Raw genomic sequence first — 19,647 nt, 5'->3', positions numbered from 1 at the left:
GGCTGCGAGCCAATTTAGAGTTTTCTGTAGAGTTGTGTTAAGGGAACTGCTGTCTTTTGGGGTGGAGACTTTGAGGAATAGTTGGGTATCGTCAGCATACATGTGGTAGTGGATGTTAGATGAACTCAGAATTTCTGTCAGAGGCTCCATGGACGTGTTGAAAAGAGTGGGCGAAAGCGAGGAGCCCCGTGGGAACCCGAATGTGACCAGGGTGGTTTGTGATAGCGAGTGATTAACCTTCACTCTTTGTGTCCTGTTTTGAAGATAGGAGAAGACCCAGTTAAGGAATGATCCTCTTAGTCCCATATGGTGTTCCAGAAGTTCTAGTAGGTTGTCATGCTTGACAGTATCGAATGCCGATGATAGGTTGATGAGAATTAAAAGGCAAGAGTGATTCTGATCTGACATTTGTAGTACATCGTCCATTATGTGTGCCAGAGCTGATTTGGTGCTGTGGCCTGCATGGAAGCCTCATTGAAAATGGTCTAACAGTTGGAATTGCTCAATGTGTTTACAAACCTGGATGTGAACACATTTTTCAAGGAGCTGCATCAGACCAGGAATACTGGAAATAGGTCGGAAGTTGTTCAAGTCAGTTTGGTCTGCTTTTACTTTTTTTAGGATTAAGGAAACCTGACTGGACTTAAGGCTGTCAGGGATAGTGCCTAAAAGGAGCGAGGCATTAACAATCTTGGTCCAAAGGAGGAGTATCGTGTGTATGATCTCCTTGAAGCAGTTCAGAGGAAGAGGGTTGTTGAAACGGTTTGAGGGTTTCAGCGTTGTTAGGATTTTATGGATGGGATTTTCATGAAAGGTTCTGAAAGAGTTCCAAGAGGCATTGCTTTTGGGGAGGTGCCTAGGAGGACTAGAGGGAATATAGATATCGATTGCGGGGAGGATGCTTTAAGGTGGGAGAGGACGTTGTTCCAAGGCCATCTGAATATCATTTCTCATGGTTTCTGTCTTCTGTAGAAAGAAGGAAGAGAATTCCTCGCAGTTCCAGCAAAGGGACGGATTGGGAGTGCAGTTCGATTGTGCTTTTATGAGTTTTCACAAAGATTTCTGAATCAGTTACTGGCTTCATCCAGCTGGTTTCTGAAGAAATTAGCTTTTGAAGTTCTACTGCTTTTGTAGTATCTGTTCCTTAATTATCTCAGGTGCTTGAGGTGTTCAAGGGAAGGAGCTGATCTCCACTGACGTTCAGCTATCCTTAGGTTGCGTCTCTCCGTATTGAGACTACCATTATATCAAGGTTAAAATATTTTGTGGACACTCTTGTTAGGTGTATAGAAGCGATTGAGTCAAGAACAGTCTCCATGGAGCAAGTGTAGTGGTTTGTAAGATCATGGATATCTGACACCTCTTCAGGAGGAGGTAGGATGCTGTGGCCGAGAGAGTAAAGTTCATTACAGTTGATATTGTGCATGTTCCTTTTCCAGAGTCTGGGCTTGGTTAGTTGAGCTGTGTTGGCTATCACAAGTTCTGTGATGAGGAATGCGCAGTGGTGGTCGATCCAATCGCAGGGGAGGATAGATTCCAATTGAATAGAATTGGGCTTCGTAGTGATAAGATCTAAGGTCGACCCATAGTTGTGTGTGGGCTTGTTGCAGAATTGGATCAGGTGAAGGTCGGAAAGGAAGGTTTTAAAGCTGTTAACTGGAGGCTCATCCAGATAATTCCAGTGGAGGTTAAAGGAAGACTTGAGCACATTGTTGACCAGTGTTTGTTACTATGGTTTCCATAATTTGTTCTGTGAACCCCAGGTTGTCTCCTTCCGGGTGGTAAAATGTGCATAGTTTGCATAGAGGTCTGTTATTGTATGAGATATCGAGGCATATGTATTCGCAGGCATATGTATTCGCAAGAGGAAAGAGCGAGGGTTTGTGCATTTTTAACTGAAAGGTTGATGCTGTGTATGCAGGCAATGCCTCTATCTGGTCTACTGGGTCTATCCAATCTGGTAACACCATGGTTAGGATGGATTAGAATGTCAAGGATTGGAGCAGAGGAGTCGTTTAGCCTGGTTTTAATCAAGATCAGAAGGACAAGATCATATGTGAGGATAAGGTCAGCAATATCTCCTGCATGTCTAGATTCTGACCTGCAGTTGATTAGCATCAAAATCACATAACTCTTGTTGAAAGGCTTGCGAAGGAAGGGATAGGTGATCGTGTGTTGCAATGGCTTAAATCCTTCCTCGAGGACAGAAGTTTTCAGGTGTGGGACCAAGCATGTTTTTCTGATATTTTGTCTTTAAAATATAGAGTACCTCAGGGCTCCGAATTAAGTTCCACTCTGTTTAAGATTTACCTGCACCCTCTTGCTAAAGTAGTCCAATCTTTTGGCCTGTCTATAGTGTTGTATGCTGACGATGCATAATTAGTTGTATTGATTACTCCAGAACAAGGAACTAACTACAGTCAACTTGTCCCCTGTCATAAAGCGGTAGCCAACTGGATAGCCAACTGTTCCTTCAAACTAAACAGGGTCCAGACGGAGCTTACGCTGCTAGGAAATAATAAAGTTAGGAGAAAGCATCTCCCCTGGCCGGAATGCTTAGGAGCTGCCCCAACCCCGAAAAATAAAATACAAAGTCTGGGCAACTGGTAGATGACAGGCTTACAATGGAAGTACACGCTAGCTCACTAGCTGCAAAATGCTTCGGCACTCTCAGACTCCTGAAGAAAGTGCTATATTTCCTGCCCCCTCTGGCACAGAGACTCATCATCCAGGCCATGATTATCTTTTGGCTGCATTACGGGAATTCCCTATATTGAAGTTCCCCTTGCTGTGTCAAGAAAAGTCTACTAACTATTCAAAATGCCGCTCCTCGTCTCTTCTTCAAAATCCAAAGGCACCGATCCACAAGGAGGGCCTTGGCTGACCTTCATTGGTTACCTTTAGAGCAACGAGTTCAATGTAAATCTCTGTGCATCACCTACTGGGCTTTCCACAGGAAGAGGCTTTTTACAGGAAGGGGCCTCAAATTCTTCATGCCCTGGTTGAACCTTGCAACCCCGGCAGATCTTTATGATCTGCTACTCTTTCTCTTGCAAAAACACCCAATATCCGTAGATCCAGATGGGGCGATCGCTTTTTAAACATCTGGCATCTAGATTGTGGAACTCCTTCTCACATTGCATCAGCTGGACTCTGAATTGGCCTATAGGAAAGTTTCAAAGACAGGGCTTTTCTCTAATCTTCTTTTGCTCAGATCATAACTGGGCTGACTTCTGACCTGCTGTTTTGATTCAGTGCTGGGAAGCCTCCGGGTAACCATGCATTTTACAAATCAACTAGATTAGATTAGATTTGAACATCATATCTGACAGGTAAGGCAAAAACAAACCTTAAAGAAAGTGTTTAAATATCATCAGGATCAAGTATTACACTCCAGTTATTTCCAAAGACAACATTTTTGTGTGTGTGTGGGGGGGGGGGGGGGGGCAGGGCTTATTCTATTCTTCACTAAATGCTATGTGATTTCATTGAAAAGTTCTATGATGTGATCAGGGAGATTTACAAATACTTGTTCAACTATCGATTGATTTCCAAGAATCTGTCCAAGCTGAAAGGGAGATATCAAGAATGATCCTGAGAGCACAGCTGGGGTCATGCAGATGTAATATACAGAATTAACGTCCATGTTGATCCAGAAGGTATCCATGACTGGCACTGGAGCTGCGCCAGATGTTGAATCAAATCCAGCCTGCTAGACAGAGGCTTCGCTCTGGAGTTTTTAGTGTTTGTTCAGTTGGATTTTCCAGAAGACTATGGAACCATTTTTCCAACTGCAGAGCGTTCTTATCAGCCAAACAAATTCCATGATTGGAAACAATTTAATATTTAGTGCAAAGGGAAGTGCCTAGTGATACCACTACAGGTTCAAAGACTGCTCTACCATCTTCTTGTGTACGCTCAAGTGTAGACTCCTGTTTGTTTTAAGCGAGGGCACAGCTCTACCATCTTCCTCTGTCTAGGGTGGTCCCTAAGAAGTATCGATTTTGTGGCAATATCCAGATACACAGCAAGTCTGATTGAGTCTTCTTTTTTCACAGAGGGTTGTGAATGAGTTGAAGGGTTGGTTCTTTCAGACTTTTCCCTTGATCATAAGGCCAACTCCAGCATGGGAATTCCTAACTCAAAAACTTTCTTCAATCTTGCTATGATGTTGGCACAGTCAGCCAATGGAATGGAGGCAGTCTCATCCACAGGACCTTTCACTACAACACAGAACGACACAGTCGCAGCCACTTGAAGCTTTGGGTCCATTTGATCCTAATGACGTTCCTTCAACCACTACTGGTTATCTCTTTACAGAATGCCTAAATTAATACAAAAAATAGGGTTGTACCATTTCATGTGAGTGCAGTGGTAATGTTTGCTTTCAAAATGCCTGAAACTGCTGCCCTCGCTTAAAACAAACAGAAGTGTACACTTGAGCGTACACAAGAATGACGGCTGCTTGTGCCCATAGGGATGTGCAAGGTTAATTATGAAGGCTAACATTAAAAAGTGATGGTGTTCCAGGTGATGCTCCACCAGGAGGATAGCACTGACCACAGCACTTTATGTAGGAGAGCTTTTCATTGACTTTTGTAAAGCTGTCATGTGGTGGACAGTGTGTATGTTAAACTTTACCCAGCACTACTACTTGGACTTCCAGTCCCATAGTGAAGACAGAGCTGGGCAGGTAGTGTTGCAGAAGAGGATTCAGCAAAGTGAGTCTCATTCTCACCTTGCCTTTCTTATGCACCATTTGTTATTCTATTGCCAAAGCATGTGAACCAATGAAAGACTGGGTGTCAGAGAAGTGGTAGATACCTACCTAACGGTACCTGCATGTATCTTTGCACATTTCATGGATTCACAGTAGAGCCTCCCTTCATCCAGGTAAGGAACAGTGTTGGCTCAAATGGTGTTGGGGATTTGAGGGAAACTCCAGGGAGGGGCTTAGGTCTGTCTGCAATATTGGCCAGACAAAAGATAGGCTTTATTTTATGCTTCCAGAACTCTCATGTCCACAATACAGCCAGGCGATTTGGAATCATTCAAAACTATATTTATATATTAAACCCTCATGGGAGGACTCCAGTTACGGGTAGGTAGTATTTCCATACCTTTTACTGCAGAAGTAAGCTGGCTTGAATGGAAATCGGGCACTTTCCCAACAGTGTGTCTGTCTCTGCCACACCAGTCCTGCTGACGTACTGCCGCAGAGGTAGATTTCCCGAATAGGCCAGCTCCTTTCTGATGCAATCCATATGAGCTCTTGAATCACCTCTTATGCAAGGTTTTTGAAATAATGTTACAGAAATAACCATTTGTTTTATTTCAACACTCACAGATTTCATGCAGGTTTATGAAGAATATGAAGATGCACAAATCCTGGCTCTGCAGCAGCTATCCACACTCACTGGAGCGGAGGAGGGTATGTTTTCTGTGCAGTGATTCATACATCTGTTGTGTCAGCCCTGCATCTGATGCATGCTCCCCTGATACAGGGAAATCTCTTAATGACTCCCACATGCAAGGGGAAAACTCCCTGCACAACAAGACCATTGTTTTTTTTCTGGAAAACCAAAAACTTTGCTGAGCGACTAAAACAAATATGGTGCCCACTGAGCCCAGTTCACAGCCTTCAACAGTCACCTCAACAGTTACAGTGAAGGCTGAGGCTACCTGTGCCAGGTAAGCAGGGATCTGAAAGTAGGGCGCACAGTCCAGTGCCAGGGAGTGGCGGCCATAGTCTGCCTTGACTTTGTGGGCTGTGAGCGCCTACCAGGCTTTAAACGAGGCTGCTAATGTTGTGATACATTTGCTGCTTCCATTAATTGCTATGCCATGGCCTCCTCACATGTTTGGGGTTGAAAGCCAGTTGAGGTGCACAGATTGTTAATTCCGTGTACTGCAATGCTTTTTTAATTCCTACTCATTGATAACCTGGACGCTGGGTCGGTGCTGACCGTTTGAGGTTCTCATTGGTGGTTTCACTTTCACTAATAACAGCACTCGTTGATCCTAAGCTGAAGGTGGTATTAGCTGTTGTGGCAGCCTTTTCCAGTTTGTCAGTAAGAGGGAAGCCTTATGGGCTGGTTGTAAATGCAGTGCACTGTGTTAGGAAGCTCTGATGGGACTCTTCAGCCCCCTGAGCTTGAGCACATAGTGGGGCGCATACACCCCACTATCTCATGCACAGGGCAGTGCTGTCTACCATAATCATTACTCAGAAGAGACATCTGCACCTGCACAGCAGAAGGGATTTGGGGCACCGGGACTGTTCTGCCATTCTGCCCAGCCAGCGACTTGCCCCATAGGGAGACCTTTGACCATCATCGCCATCATTGCCCAATATGGACAGTGGTGCCAAACATTACTGAAATGCTGTTCATGGCCAGGTACATATGCTTGACCTAATCTTTCTTTGAGGTATAATTTGGGTAAATTATATTTTGTGGACTGATGATAGGGGGGGCCTAGACAGTGGGTATGAGTCCCGTTCACCAGTTTGTCTCTCAGGGGAGGCAGATGAGGCATTGAAAGAATCGCAGACCCGCTGGATTCTGCCCAAGCGACTGGTTGAGTCGGACGTAGCTTCTAACTCGGATGTATGTGAATATGCTGTGGGCAAGGAGAACAGCATGATATTTGATCTAGTTGTACTGAACTGGACTCAACATCCACGCAGGGCTTTACGTTTGTGGTCTGCCATCGAGCTTGCTACTTGAACATTTCGTGGAAGGTCTTTGCGGGTGCGGCCATGGGAGGATGGGTGGGTCAAGGTCCTCATTCTCTTGCCCATAAGTAGGATCTAAGAAGGGCTGCAGTCATGCCTCTCACTGGGGCTGTCCTCAGTCCCCAGTAATGTGAGTAACTGATCATTCAATTCATTGTTCTAGACGTATTTTGCCATTTCAAAAGCCCATGCTCAACTTGCATGCGGGTGAAACACCTATCGGCCAAACCTTTAATATGGAATATATGTAAGCCAACACTCAAAGGCAATGGAATATTCAGCATAAAACTTACAACAAATCTCCTTTGCAATGAATGTTATCCCTGTTCTACTTTCAAGTGGATATTGCTTCTTTGCTTGTATAGATATCAAATTCCAGTAAATACCGTAGCTATTAGTGTCAATCTATATGACTCTTTATTTCACAGAAGGTACTATGGGGCATATTTACAACGAGGCGATAAAAAATTATCGCCGCTTTAGCGGCCGTTTTCGGCCGAAAAGCGGCGATAATTTCATCGCCTAATTAGCAAGGCCACGCTAACGCGTGAAACCTTGCTTTAGCGTCAGGATTCCTAACGCCCAGCTTTGCATCTCTAATGAGATGCAAAGTGGGCGTTCCTGACCTGACATGATAGGAGAAATGTCGCTAAGCGACATTTCTCCTATCAGCAAGCCTAACGCTATGAAGCATAGCGTCAGGAAAAGTAGCGATAACACCTGTTATCGCTACTTTCCTAACACCTGCTTCAGGACTGACTTAGCCATGATATCCTATGGAAGGTGGATATCATGGCTAAGTTTGTGAGTCCCTATCAACTAGCTAACGTGAGATTATCGCTGGGTTTCCAGCGATAATCTCACGTTAGCCAGTTAGCGCTAGGATTTTTATCGCTGATGAGATAAGCGTTGCTAATAGCACGCTATCTCAGCGGTAAAAATCGGCGCTAGCCGGCGATAATTATCCGAGCGCTAAGTGCGCTCAGCGATAATTATCGCAGGTTGTTGTTGATATGCCCCTTAGAGCTGTACAAAAAAAAGGTTGCCTTTTTTTGTTCCAAAAATCTTTTTAGCGCATTTTCAAAAACAACAAACAATTCAGCAGCAGTACATCATATAGCATTTATGCGTTCCATTTCTGAGGAGGAACCCCTTACAAGCAGAGTATGTACCGTATTATTTCAGCAAGAAATTGAGTGAAGCCCATGACCTGTGTGACTTTTTCCCAATGCTAGGGGGAGCCCTGATCATGACCCTCATGTTCCAAGCTGGGGTCAGTGTTCAGGCCCAGACCTGCTCCCATTTGTGTGGACAACCCTTCCCCAGATAAATCGACTTTTCATTTGTCATACACGAATCCATGTCCCATTCCCACTCCACCATCATCGGGGATTTTCCAGCACCCAATAAGCGTTCAATATTTCGTTTCACAAGACCCAGCCAAAGCCACAACTTATTATATCTTGGTGGCGGGACGTCTCCCCATATATGCAGGCGACATATTTTTGCCATGTCTGGGGGCGCCACCCCTGTGACCTCCCCCATAATCCTCTGTAGTTCCATACAAAAGGTTTGCACAGCTGGACATGACCATACAATGTGGAAGAAAGTGCCGCTTTCACCACAGTCCTGAAGAGAGAGCTCCGTCTGACACCGGCCCATGGCCCGGATTGCGGTGCGGAAGTAATATGAACGGTGCAGGATACGTAGATAGATCAAGCGGAACCCTGTATTTATGGTGACCTCCTGAAAGGCTTCTAATGCCTCCTCACACTCCCCGTCCTCGCAGTCCCCAATATCTCCCTCCCATTTAGTCCTGAGAGTAATGAGGATGTTTGGTTAATTAGTAATTAGTTTCTTGTAAATGAGTAAGACAGTTTTTTGGGGTAACGCCTCCGAGAGGACTCTGTCCTCTAGGGGCGAGGAGTCTGGGACAGGAGTGCCACTAGGGGTGTGTATCCTGAGAGCGTGTTGGAGTTGTATACACCTGAAGGCCTCAGTGGGTGCCAAATCGTATTGGGCCTGCATCTCCGCAAAGGTAAGCATGTTGCTGTCCCTCCATACATCAGCCACCGTGGATATACCTATGAGGTTCCATGGTTTAAAGCCCTGTAGACTGCTTACTTGATTAAGTGAATCACTACACCACAGTGGGGTCATTTCAGTGGGCTTCTCCCACCAGCCCAGTAATGATGTGGCCGTCTTCAACACCCGGGCCACTGTAAGCGTCTGAGGCAGGAGACTCTCAGCTCTAATCGAGCTATAGAGCACTCCTGGGTACCCCCCACTCCCCTTCAAAAACCTCTCTAATCTGAACGCAAAATCATCCAAGGAGGCGAATGCCCATTCATTCGCTACTGCTAGCTGTGTCGCCCAATAGTAGTTCTTAATGTCAGGGAGACCAATGCCTCCATCCTACACCCCTGGTATCAACTTGGAGAGGGTTATGTGGGGTGGGGCTCTGTTCCACAAAAGCAGGCGGAGAAGGGATTCTGTTTTACGAAAGAATTTATCAGGCAGTCGGTGAGGAGTGTTCTGCAACGCATAGAGCATACTGGGCAATGTCATCATCTTAAACATTGCCGTTCGTCCTGATAGATAGAGTGGGAAAGCCCTCCAGTGTTGTACATCAGATTTAAAGCGCTCAAGGATGGGAACCAGATTTAATCAATAGAAGAGGAGGGATTCCCAGATATTTAAAGCTCCAGTGGACGGGGGAGATGGACACCCCCGGGCAGTGTGGGCATGGGACCCGTTATCAAATGCATAATGGATTTCTCCCAATTGATGGTGTATCTGGAATGTTGGCCAAAGATCCGCAAAATGCGGGTCAGTCGGGTAATTGTCGCGGTGGGGGCGTTGTTACATACAAGAGGATGTCTAAGTTGAGTTTATTATATAATTTAAAAGGTTTTTTTTTTTTCACAACAAATTTTATTGGTTTTATCAATATAGCAGGACCGGACCCTATACTTACACAGGATGTTATGTTTACACCCATGAACAATCATAACCCTAAAACATGCACAGTTAATCCCTGCTCCCCATCCCTCACGCCCCCACCAACGCCTTTATTCAAAAACAAAATTAGACCCCATCCCGAACCCTCATGTCGTGACTCCATAGCTTCGTATTTTGGCATCTAGATGAGAATCGAGTGTGTATACCGGGGCCTCTGTAATCTCCCCGTCGCTGCCATATCTTCAGGTGTTGTTGGTTGGCACCCCATCACTTGGTACACCACCACCTCCAACCCCATACAGTGATCCACCCCCCTCTTCCATACCGATGGAGGTATATTGGCCTTCGACATTTTAGCAATATCTCTTTTCACCAGCGTAAGCCCCAGAAATAGCAGGTGTCATTTGTATCGGTTGCCACCTATTCCCTCCACGCAATACAGGAGAATCAACTTAGGATCAAGTGGAATCTCCCAGGACAGGACCTCCCTAAGGCAGGACGTCACCCCCGCCAGAATCGCACTACTGCCACACAACTCCACACTCTATTAATGAAGGTGCCCTCCGCCACCCACAACAAAGACATATGGGAGATCCTATCGCTCCCATGCTCCACAAGCAGCACCTGGTATAATATGCCCTATGTAGATACTTTAATTAAACGGAGCCGGGAGGAAATCGCCACCCCACAGGGGGCTTCTAAGGCCTCCCTCCTGTCATCCTCATCTGTGTTTTCAATGTCAGCCCCCAAGCCGCCTTAAGGGCCGGTAGTGTGGTAGCACTATTTGTGACTAGTGACCGGTAAATGTGGGTGATCTTATGGGTACACAGGTCTCCCTTTATCAGTTTTCACTCTAACTGGCTGAACTCCTGCAGCTCTTGGAGGTCTCTCAAATAAGGGGTTATTGCATGACGGAACTGCAGGTATTTGTAGAACTGGCTTCGGTGCAGCTGATAATCAGTTTGCAGAACCTGAAATGATTTAAATATCGTACCCCACATGACATCTCCAAGTGTGAAGATCCCTATGACGTCCCATTTTTTAAATTAGCTCAATGAGGCCACCTGCCATAGGAGAGTGCCTTGCCATGGGGTGTCTAATGCATCAGCCTCCCCCACCATCCCACTTATTGGAGGGAACGATGCCACATGTGGATGACCACCTGAGTCACCGGGGGAAGGGACCCCACTCCCCCCACCATAGATAAGTTTGAGCAAGGAGGTGTCAGCCATCGCCCACCTTTCCGTTTCATATGCCGGATTATCTTGGACGCCATACCACCAGTCATTAATAGTCAAGAGATGGGATGCAGCGTTGCGGCAATGTCTCTGCAGTACGTAGACTGAAACACATCTGGAGAGCTATGCGTGTTGCTACCCCTCCCCACAGTAATTATGTTTAGAACTGCATTAATCTGCTTGAACCATGGAGGAGGAAAAGCATATGGGTAGTTCTGAAGTTGATATAATATACGAGTCAGGGAGACCATTTTGAAAATTGACGATCTGCCCAGCAGGGACAGCGGAAGCGGAGACCATGCCTTCACTTCCTCGCCAACAGGTGCCAGCATCCGTCATTCTGAACAATTCACAAATTGATTGCCACATGTACGCGGATGACACGTAACTGTACCTGAAGATCTCCTCTCTGGAGGATATTAAAACCTTAAATGAGGCTCTCTCGCAAACTCAACAATGGTTAGCCCAGAACCATCTTTTGTTGAAAACCCTCAAAACTGAATTCCTGCTGATTGCCCCACACAACCACTCTGCACCGATCCGTGAATGGCTAAAACAACTCACAGCCCTTAACTGCACCCCTCACATGGTTGATTCCGCTAAATCATTGGGCATTACCTTGGACAAATACCTTAATATGCAAACGCACATCAGCACCACCATCAGGGGTGCCAACTTTCATCTTAACACAATTAAGAAACTCAAGCCTTTCCTTCCGCCAGAAGATTTACAGCCTGCAGTACAATCCCTGGTGATACTACAACTGGAATATGGCCTGCTGACCCTTGCAGGGCTTCCTAAAGTGAGCTTGGCCCCTCTCAGATCAACGCTCAATTCATCGGCCAGGCTCATCACAGGCTCCAAAAAACACGATCACATCACACCTGATCTTTTGAAGCCCAACTGGTTGTCTATTGAAGCCAGGATCCGTTTCAAAATAGCTTGCCTCAAACATAAAGCTCTACATTTCAACACTCCGGCCTATCTGGCGAACAAGCTTGTTCTTTCTGGATCCGGTCGGAACTTAGGAAGTATGTCTACACTGCTCTTGAAACCTCCTAAATTCAAAAAGGAAAGTACGTAAAAACGTGCTTTCTCCGGACTTGCACCTAGAATTTGGAACAATCTTACTACGGAGATAAGAACCAAGCCCTCCACTGCCTATTTCAAGAAAGAGGCCAAATGGCTTTTCCTGAGTGGACATTAACTGCATCATCATGTACTCATTCTCTAGTCTGCTTGTTGACAGATTTGACATTTATCCCAACGTATTTTTCGCTACGTATTTTTGATTGGATGTTAAACTGTTATTCTACTCTAGGGCCCTTACGGGACTATAAGAGATGAATACTTCTTGGGCCGATTACAGATTTGTCATTTACTCTACTTTGCTGTGACGAGCCACTATATGATTGTTTTACTGAATGTTTCGGGAAATATTTTGCACTGTATGAGAAACTGAACTAGTGGGGCCGGGTACCCGGTATCTGACTTTGATTGTTTACTCCATGTTGTTTTACAATGTTGACCTCAACTGTTCTAAGTTCATGCATGCTTCTGTGTACAGCGCTTGATACCCGCAAGGGTCATGTTCGCGCTTTATAAAACTTTTCAAATAAATAAATCCGGGCCAAGTTCTGACTCCATGATACAGTTGGGTCTGGAGAGACAAATACTCCTAAATACTTGAAGCCATGATGAGCTGATATTTGGATAAAATATCGGAAACATAAATATTGTGGGACAGAATATTGTGTCAAAAATATCGAGGATAAGAATATCGTGTAGGTCATTTTCTATGGGTAAGTAAAGTTTTACTATATATAACTCCACATATATGTACTTTGAAGATATAAATATCTTCAAGGTACATAGATCTGGAGTTAAGAATAGTAGATTTATGCTTACCTATTTGCACTTGCCTTCCCGATATTTTGTCCTCGATATGTTTGACACAATATGCTGTCCACATGATATTTGTTTTTCCAATATTCTGTCATCGATCCGATGAGCCAGCATCAACCCTGAAGCCCACTCTATGTCCGCAGCGGTGCCCCCACAGGGAAAACCATAGATTTCCCTATATTTTTGTGTAACCCAGAGGTCTAACCAAAATACGAGGTCCCGAGGTTGCCGGGTCTTTAAGAAAGGACAAAACGTCACCAGCATATAGCACTATCCTATCTGACAGCTCTGCAGACCACTCAAAACGTCGCACCTGGGCATCTGCCCATACCCATGTAGCCAATGGCTCTATGGGCAGGGTGAACAGCAGAGGTGACAGTGGGCACCCGTGTCTCGTATCTCTGCGAATTTGAAAAGGATCAGAGACCTGAACTGCAGCCATGAGGCCCGTGCATAGGTATCGACGATATGAGAGAAATCTCGGGCCTAGATTGATACGCTGAAGGAGAGTAAAGAGGTGCCCCCAACTGACAGAGTCAAAGGCCTTATAAATATCAACAAGGTGCACCGCCTCCGGCCTCACCAACCGGTCAACCAGGGCGCTGTAGACTCATCTGATATTGTGACACGTTGCCCGATGTAGCATACAGCCAGCCTGATCGGGATGGACCAGGTCTGGCATGAATTTCATTAACCTGTTGGCCAGGGTTTTAGTGAGGAGTTTCATCTCTATATGAAGTAATGAGATTGGGCGGTATGATGAATATTCTTCTGGCGGGCAGCCTGGCTTTAGGAACACAACTATTTCAGCATGTCTCCAGTCTGGTGGAAGCACTGACTGCTGCAGCGCCAATTGAATCACTCCTAACAGGTGTTTCCCTAGTTGCGGCATAGAGGATTTCAGGAACTCACTGGGGAAGCCATTTGGCCCGGGCCTTCCCCGTCTGCAGCTCCGCCAGAGCTGCCGAGAGCTCTTCGTCCGTGATCATCTTGTCTAGCTGTGCGTGGGTGGCAACCGTCAGAGACCGCGGAGGCAAATCATCTATAAATTCAATAATTTGATCTACATCTACTGTGCCTCTACTAGCATATATCTCCTCAAAGTATGCAGCAAAATTTCGAGCTACCTCTTTGGAACCCGATAATAGCTCACCCCGGACATCTCGTACTACCGGTACCAGAGAGGCTACTTTAGCGGCCTGGCAAAGCCTATGGAGCATCCTGCTTGATTTGTCATCCCATTGATAAATGCGGCTCTGCGCTGCCTGCCACGCCTGCCTGGCGTCATCAAGGAGCATCTCTTTGTATTGCTGCTGGGCCAGGCCCACATGACGCTGCGCTATGAGCCCACCACTCCCGCAGCTGCCCTCCTCGAGTATTTCTATCTGCATCTCTAAACCCACCAGTGTGCGAGTTCTATGCTTTCGCTCGCCCGTGCAAAAACTAATATCTACACCTCAGAGTGTCGGTTCGAGGGCTTCCCATATTATTATCCTGGAAGATAACGTTTCTGTGTGCAGGGAGAAATATTCTGTAATAGACCGGCTTAGGAGCGCTTTGTATGACAGGTTTTTTAGGTGCCAGGGTGACAGACCCGAACAAAAAGGGGGCCGTTCCGAATTCACATAAAGTCTAAGGACCACCGCGGATGATATGTGAGCCCTCTGGGCAGAATGTCCACATCAGAAACCCTATGGGCAAACCCAACTGGGACTAGGAGGTAGTCCAGCCTAGAGATTGAGTCATGGACACCCAAGTTGTAGGTAAAGCTGGTTCCGGACGGATGGTATGCCCTCCAGGCATCAGTCCAACCCAACACGGACACCAGAGATCTCAGCCGGGTCACCTGGGTCTCCACCTCTAGCGTGCTATCTATCCACCTCTGGCTGCAGTACATCATTCCAGTTTTCAACCAGCAGTGAGAAGCCACCAATTATCCAATAACCAAAGGTCTGTCCCAGTGGGGGTGTGGGGGCATATATGCTGCCCAGTGTAAGGGTTTCGCCATATAGTATGCCAGTCACCAGTATGTATCTCCCGTAGAAATCTGTCCACACCATTGTAGACCTGAATGGAACCCTTTGATGAATTACGATGACAGTACCGCATGATCCCCTTGTGCACCTGGAGTGGAATGTCTGTGTGTAACCATATCTAGCCAGGCAAGGGACCTTGGAGCCCAGCAGGTGCGTCTCCTGTAGAGGTATGAATGTCTACCTGTAACCTCTTTGCTTGTTTCAGCACTGCCCCTTGTTTAACCTTAGCCAAGACACCCCATACATTCCATGTTAGAACACAAATGTGGCCTGTGGGGCTAAAAAAGGGAACAAAATGTACCCCCTTGCTGCGCTTCTCCTCCGTCATCCCGCCGTTGTCTCTCCCGGCTGGTGTTCCAGGAACAGGAAGCACCCAGGCTAAGGCTCCCCTAAGCCAATCATAACGCTGCAATGCAGCGTTATGATTGGTCTGAGCGCCGTGGTTCAGCGCTCAGCCAGGGAATGGGAGCCTGGGCATGTTCTCCATAGGCTGTAATGCAGCCTGGGAAGTGCATATAACTGTTTAGCCGGCTCGAGACGTCCGGCCAAACATTCATGCACAATTAGAGAGTGCAGACCACTCCTCCCCTGCTCTGTCAGCAGAGCAGCCTTCTCCACCCGCACAGCTGCTGCAGCAGGGAAAATATAAAATGCTAATAACCTCAAGTTATTATCTTTTTATTTTTCCTTTATTTCCCTGCTGCAAAAGAGTGGGGCGATGTTCTTCCGCCTTAGCAGAGGAGCCGCCACTGACATGATCACCTTCTTAGGCACAGCTAGGATTATTAAACTTTCCTGTTTCAACTTAGTGCCGGCTCATTACTACATACTAATACATAGCTGCTACAGTGCGTTGTCTCGGTGTGGGCTCCTCCAGGTTAATTGAGATCGATTGCAGTGCTTCACCGTTGACTTTGTGGGATGGTTGCATTTATCACCGAGGGACAAGTCTGAGTCCATGTAAGGAGAGGTGTGAGGCTTTAATGAAACTGACTCATCCGCCAATAGGAAGACCTCCTCCGGGGTGGTGAAAAATAAAGTCTGTGAGTTGAAGGCGACCCTCAAGTGAGCAGGATAGAGCAACACATATGGCACTTTGGGGTCTCGCAGTCTCTGCTTCGCCACCATGAAAGACTGACAATGTTCCTGTACCATTTTCGTATCGTTCGGGAATATCATTATGTGGTGTGAGTCAAAAAGAAAATTGTCCAGGCTCTGCGCATTCTCGAGGACCGTGTTTCTGTCTATGTAGTTAAGGATTTTGGTCATCAAGGCTTGGTGTTTTTGGATGGCGCAATAAATGTTTTCGTGCAAATAATAGTACACTGTTGTGATCATTGTTAAAGTGATTAATACAGTTTCTTGCCATTGGCTGATACGGTCGCAGTTACTTCTATGGCATTGTGATGGCTGATTCACATGCTGCCAAAATCACCCAATTCTATATCCAAGTACTGTTGAGTATTTGGTTCATAGTTCTGTGTTTCTGAGTTTAAAAGTGGTACGTGGTAGAAATTCTATATAGTCCAACCATCCAGATGTGCTTGACTCTATTCTGTAACTGGGGGAGAGACTGAAATCTCCCAGAACATATATGTGACTGGATATGGGCAATTATGAGGAGCCAAGGTCCATAAATCTGTCTCAAATTCAGTATAAGAAGGTGTTTTTCTATAAAGGACCCCTTGGGTCTGTAGTACCCCTCAATGGGTATTGGGCAGGCAGGTTTCAGAAGTTTATATGTAACCTGCTGGGTTCGATCAACCTTTCAATCGTTGAGTGTCAATAAAGTTCTAATAAAGAAGAGACCATTCAGATTGCACTGTGAACTGAATGGGTGACTAAATAAGATAGATCTCTGGGTTTGCAGAGACCTGTGGCTCCACGGCAGGTCTTCATATCTTGTACAGCTGAACATTGATTAGGTGCAGCTAATGTATTGCTTTGTATGGAAGACTTGGTGTCTGTGGATCAATTGTTAGTATATTTAGTTAGTATATTTAGAAAACCTCAGGGGAGAGGAGGAGGGAGATTTGATGGGAGATAGGACTATGATAGTAAGCTCTCAGCTACTGTTTGAAAGTGGTCTGTGACTGGTGGTGAGTTAGTACTTAGATTACATTTGGCAATAAAATATATACAAATGGCAATTAGTATTGATGACATGGGTGCATTTTGGTGTTCTGTGATTAGAACAGATCGGGTTACGCTTTCATTTTTCATGTGAGTTAAACCTCAATTTAAATATCTATGCCCCATCACTTTTCACAGTTGTGAAAGCACTGGTGATAGAAGTGATAGTGCTCATTGTGTGCTATGAAAAATCATACCTTGGTTGTTGTGCTAGTAAAAATAAGTAAAATAAATAAATATTCGAGCTCCTCCTATATCCTTCTGCCTACTGTGCCCCAACATCATCTCTGATCTTTCGAATTTATGGAAAGCATCTGTCTCACAATGGTGCATTAAAAAACTAACATAACATGACATGTTGCTGTGAAAACACTGTTATCACCCTCAGTTGCATGCCAGTGAGGTGATAGGTCAAGTACTAGGTGGTAATGCCCATCATCATATGGGCAACAAGGCTTGCTCAACTTCATGAGCTACCTATACACGCATAGATACTGACCATCCCTGATATTACCAGCCATCTCTCTCTACTTCATATTCCTTCTCTACTCATTGACTCAGCTTGGAGGAGTAGATTGTAGTCAAACAACAGTAGATAATGCCTGCATCGGAAGCCCTCTGATGGCTGAGCCAGGTTCAGAGTTGATAGAACGTCCTTATTTTAATTAAGAAGGGGACTTCTTGGCACATGGAGAAGGGCGACCCGACCTCCAGGGACCTTTCCTGCTGAAGGGGACTCCATCCCACATCATGAAACACACCAGCAGGCGCGGTTGCAAAGTGCAGGTGTAAGGAGGCGGGTCCAGCCACATGCTGAAAAGCGCCCCCTGCAGTTTCACAGCGCAGGATGCGCCCAGGCAAAGCCTGGGCCAAGGGCAGGGGGCCAGTCTGCACCTGTCCATGGCGGGCTGAGACTGCACCGTGCCCCACCTCAGGCCTAGCAGTCCTTGGGATATAACGTCAGGTGCACACAATCATGGGCAAATGAAAAGCAAGCCCCACCAAGGAGGCCCCCTTCTATAAGTATAGGATGACGCCGCGAACGGCACGGGGTAAGCCATCTATCCTAATGTATTTGTCTTCAGCCGTGGGTGAACTGTCAGGAGAAATTGTCAACGTAGAGGAGGAGCTGGCCTCTCATGTACAGGTTTATGGTTATACCTACTGAAAGAACCCTAAGAATGTTCTTATCCCAGACTCTGCCTCTCGTCTTACCACGACACACCCAGAGCAGGGCAAAAACGCCAAGCCTTGTATAAGGGGTACTGTCCAGACTCAAGCAGTTATTCACCAGCCTCTGCCCTCACTCGTACTGACCTTGCAGGCCTCCAAGAGGAAGAGAAAGGAGAAAATTGGTCTCAGACAACGTGCTCTATCTCCTCGTAAGACAGCAAGATATCCGCGTAGCATTGTAGATCAGGCGGGGGGACTAGTTGCTCGCAATCCCTCCTTGAGGGTTTTTATTTAAAGATAGAGAAACTGATCACAGACCTCTTAGAGGAGTATTTTAGTATTTGGACAAGATTGAGCAATTATTCAAGGACTGAACAGGGGCTGCACCATCTAACGCAGGTATCCCACAGCTAATCTCTTCAGGGGGGGGTGGTACATCAACAGGTCAGACATACAGGCTCTACCCACAGGCTCAACAGCCTCTCAAGGGTTTTCTTGGTTCCAGGCTGCTCCACTCACAAATGTAACTCCTGCACAGAGCCGGTTCATGTCAAATGAGACCTGGCTCTTCAAATGACTCCAATGGAGCTGGTTAAACCCCCCCAGTGCCTTGAGACGCTAACGGGTCAGTAGTGCGCTCTATAAACCCTGATTAATTGATTGATTGAATGAGGCAGGTGGTTTGTCTACCTTGGGGAGAACAAATGGAGAGACATATGTGGAACACCCTCAATCTAGGTCACAAGAGAATTTATGTAATGCCCAGTTTCCTGTTAATCAGAATGAATCTTCTGACAGACTCAAGATCTCCAAAGTTATCCTCAACCTGCCCCCAGAGGTGACCCCTTAGGTGGTGGTTCTGGGTAATGTTCCCCCTCCCAACTCCGGCTCATCTGAGAATTATGTGCAATTTAAGAACAAGATGATGCATTGGTTGGGTTCTCACACAACTTTTGGAGTATATCTTGATGCCCTGATCAACATGATCCGACGTGTGCATTGGATTGGAAGCACCCCAAAGTCCTTTTCGGGGGATTATGTGATTATTAACTTTAATAGATCTGATATAGCAGGGCATGTCCTTGCTTCTATTAGACCCAACAGGAGAACAGCTATCACAGCCTTTGGGATTTTTCTACAGGCCGGACCAAGTGTCCCATAATCCAAGACTCATTCCCTATCCATGTCCTTTGAGTCAAAACTTGGGGTTAGAGGGCCCATTTAAGCTGGATACTGCAAACCGACTCCTGCGGCTTAGCTCCCTGGGCTCGTGTGATTGACTGACTCCCTGCAGGATATTGATAATATACATACCCTGGCCTCTTTTCTAGGCCACCTTAAGGGGACTGAGTGGGAGGTTTTGAACATCATACCAGCAGGAGACTTTAACTAGCACGTGTGTGAGGTCGGTACCACCTTGTTGTATAAGCCTCTTAGATGTTTATCATCAGAGAGTCTTCACATG

General features: G+C 46.0%; 1 protein-coding gene across 2 annotated transcripts in view; it reads left to right on the top strand.

The window, feature by feature from the left end:
- Positions 1-19,647, top strand: part of STKLD1 (serine/threonine kinase like domain containing 1) — a 366,689-nt gene that overhangs the window by 139,237 nt on the left and 207,805 nt on the right. For both annotated transcript variants that reach the window (XM_085613866.1, XM_085613865.1), the window contains exon 11: positions 5,348-5,431. In XM_085613866.1, the coding sequence (XP_085469992.1) occupies positions 5,348-5,431 (84 nt within the window). The remainder of the gene's footprint in view (positions 1-5,347; positions 5,432-19,647) is intronic.

Source organism: Triturus cristatus, chromosome 1_2 (genome assembly GCF_964204655.1).
Source record: "Triturus cristatus chromosome 1_2, aTriCri1.1, whole genome shotgun sequence".
NCBI lineage: Eukaryota > Metazoa > Chordata > Amphibia > Caudata > Salamandridae > Triturus > Triturus cristatus.
This window is presented reverse-complemented; position numbering and strand designations above follow the sequence as displayed.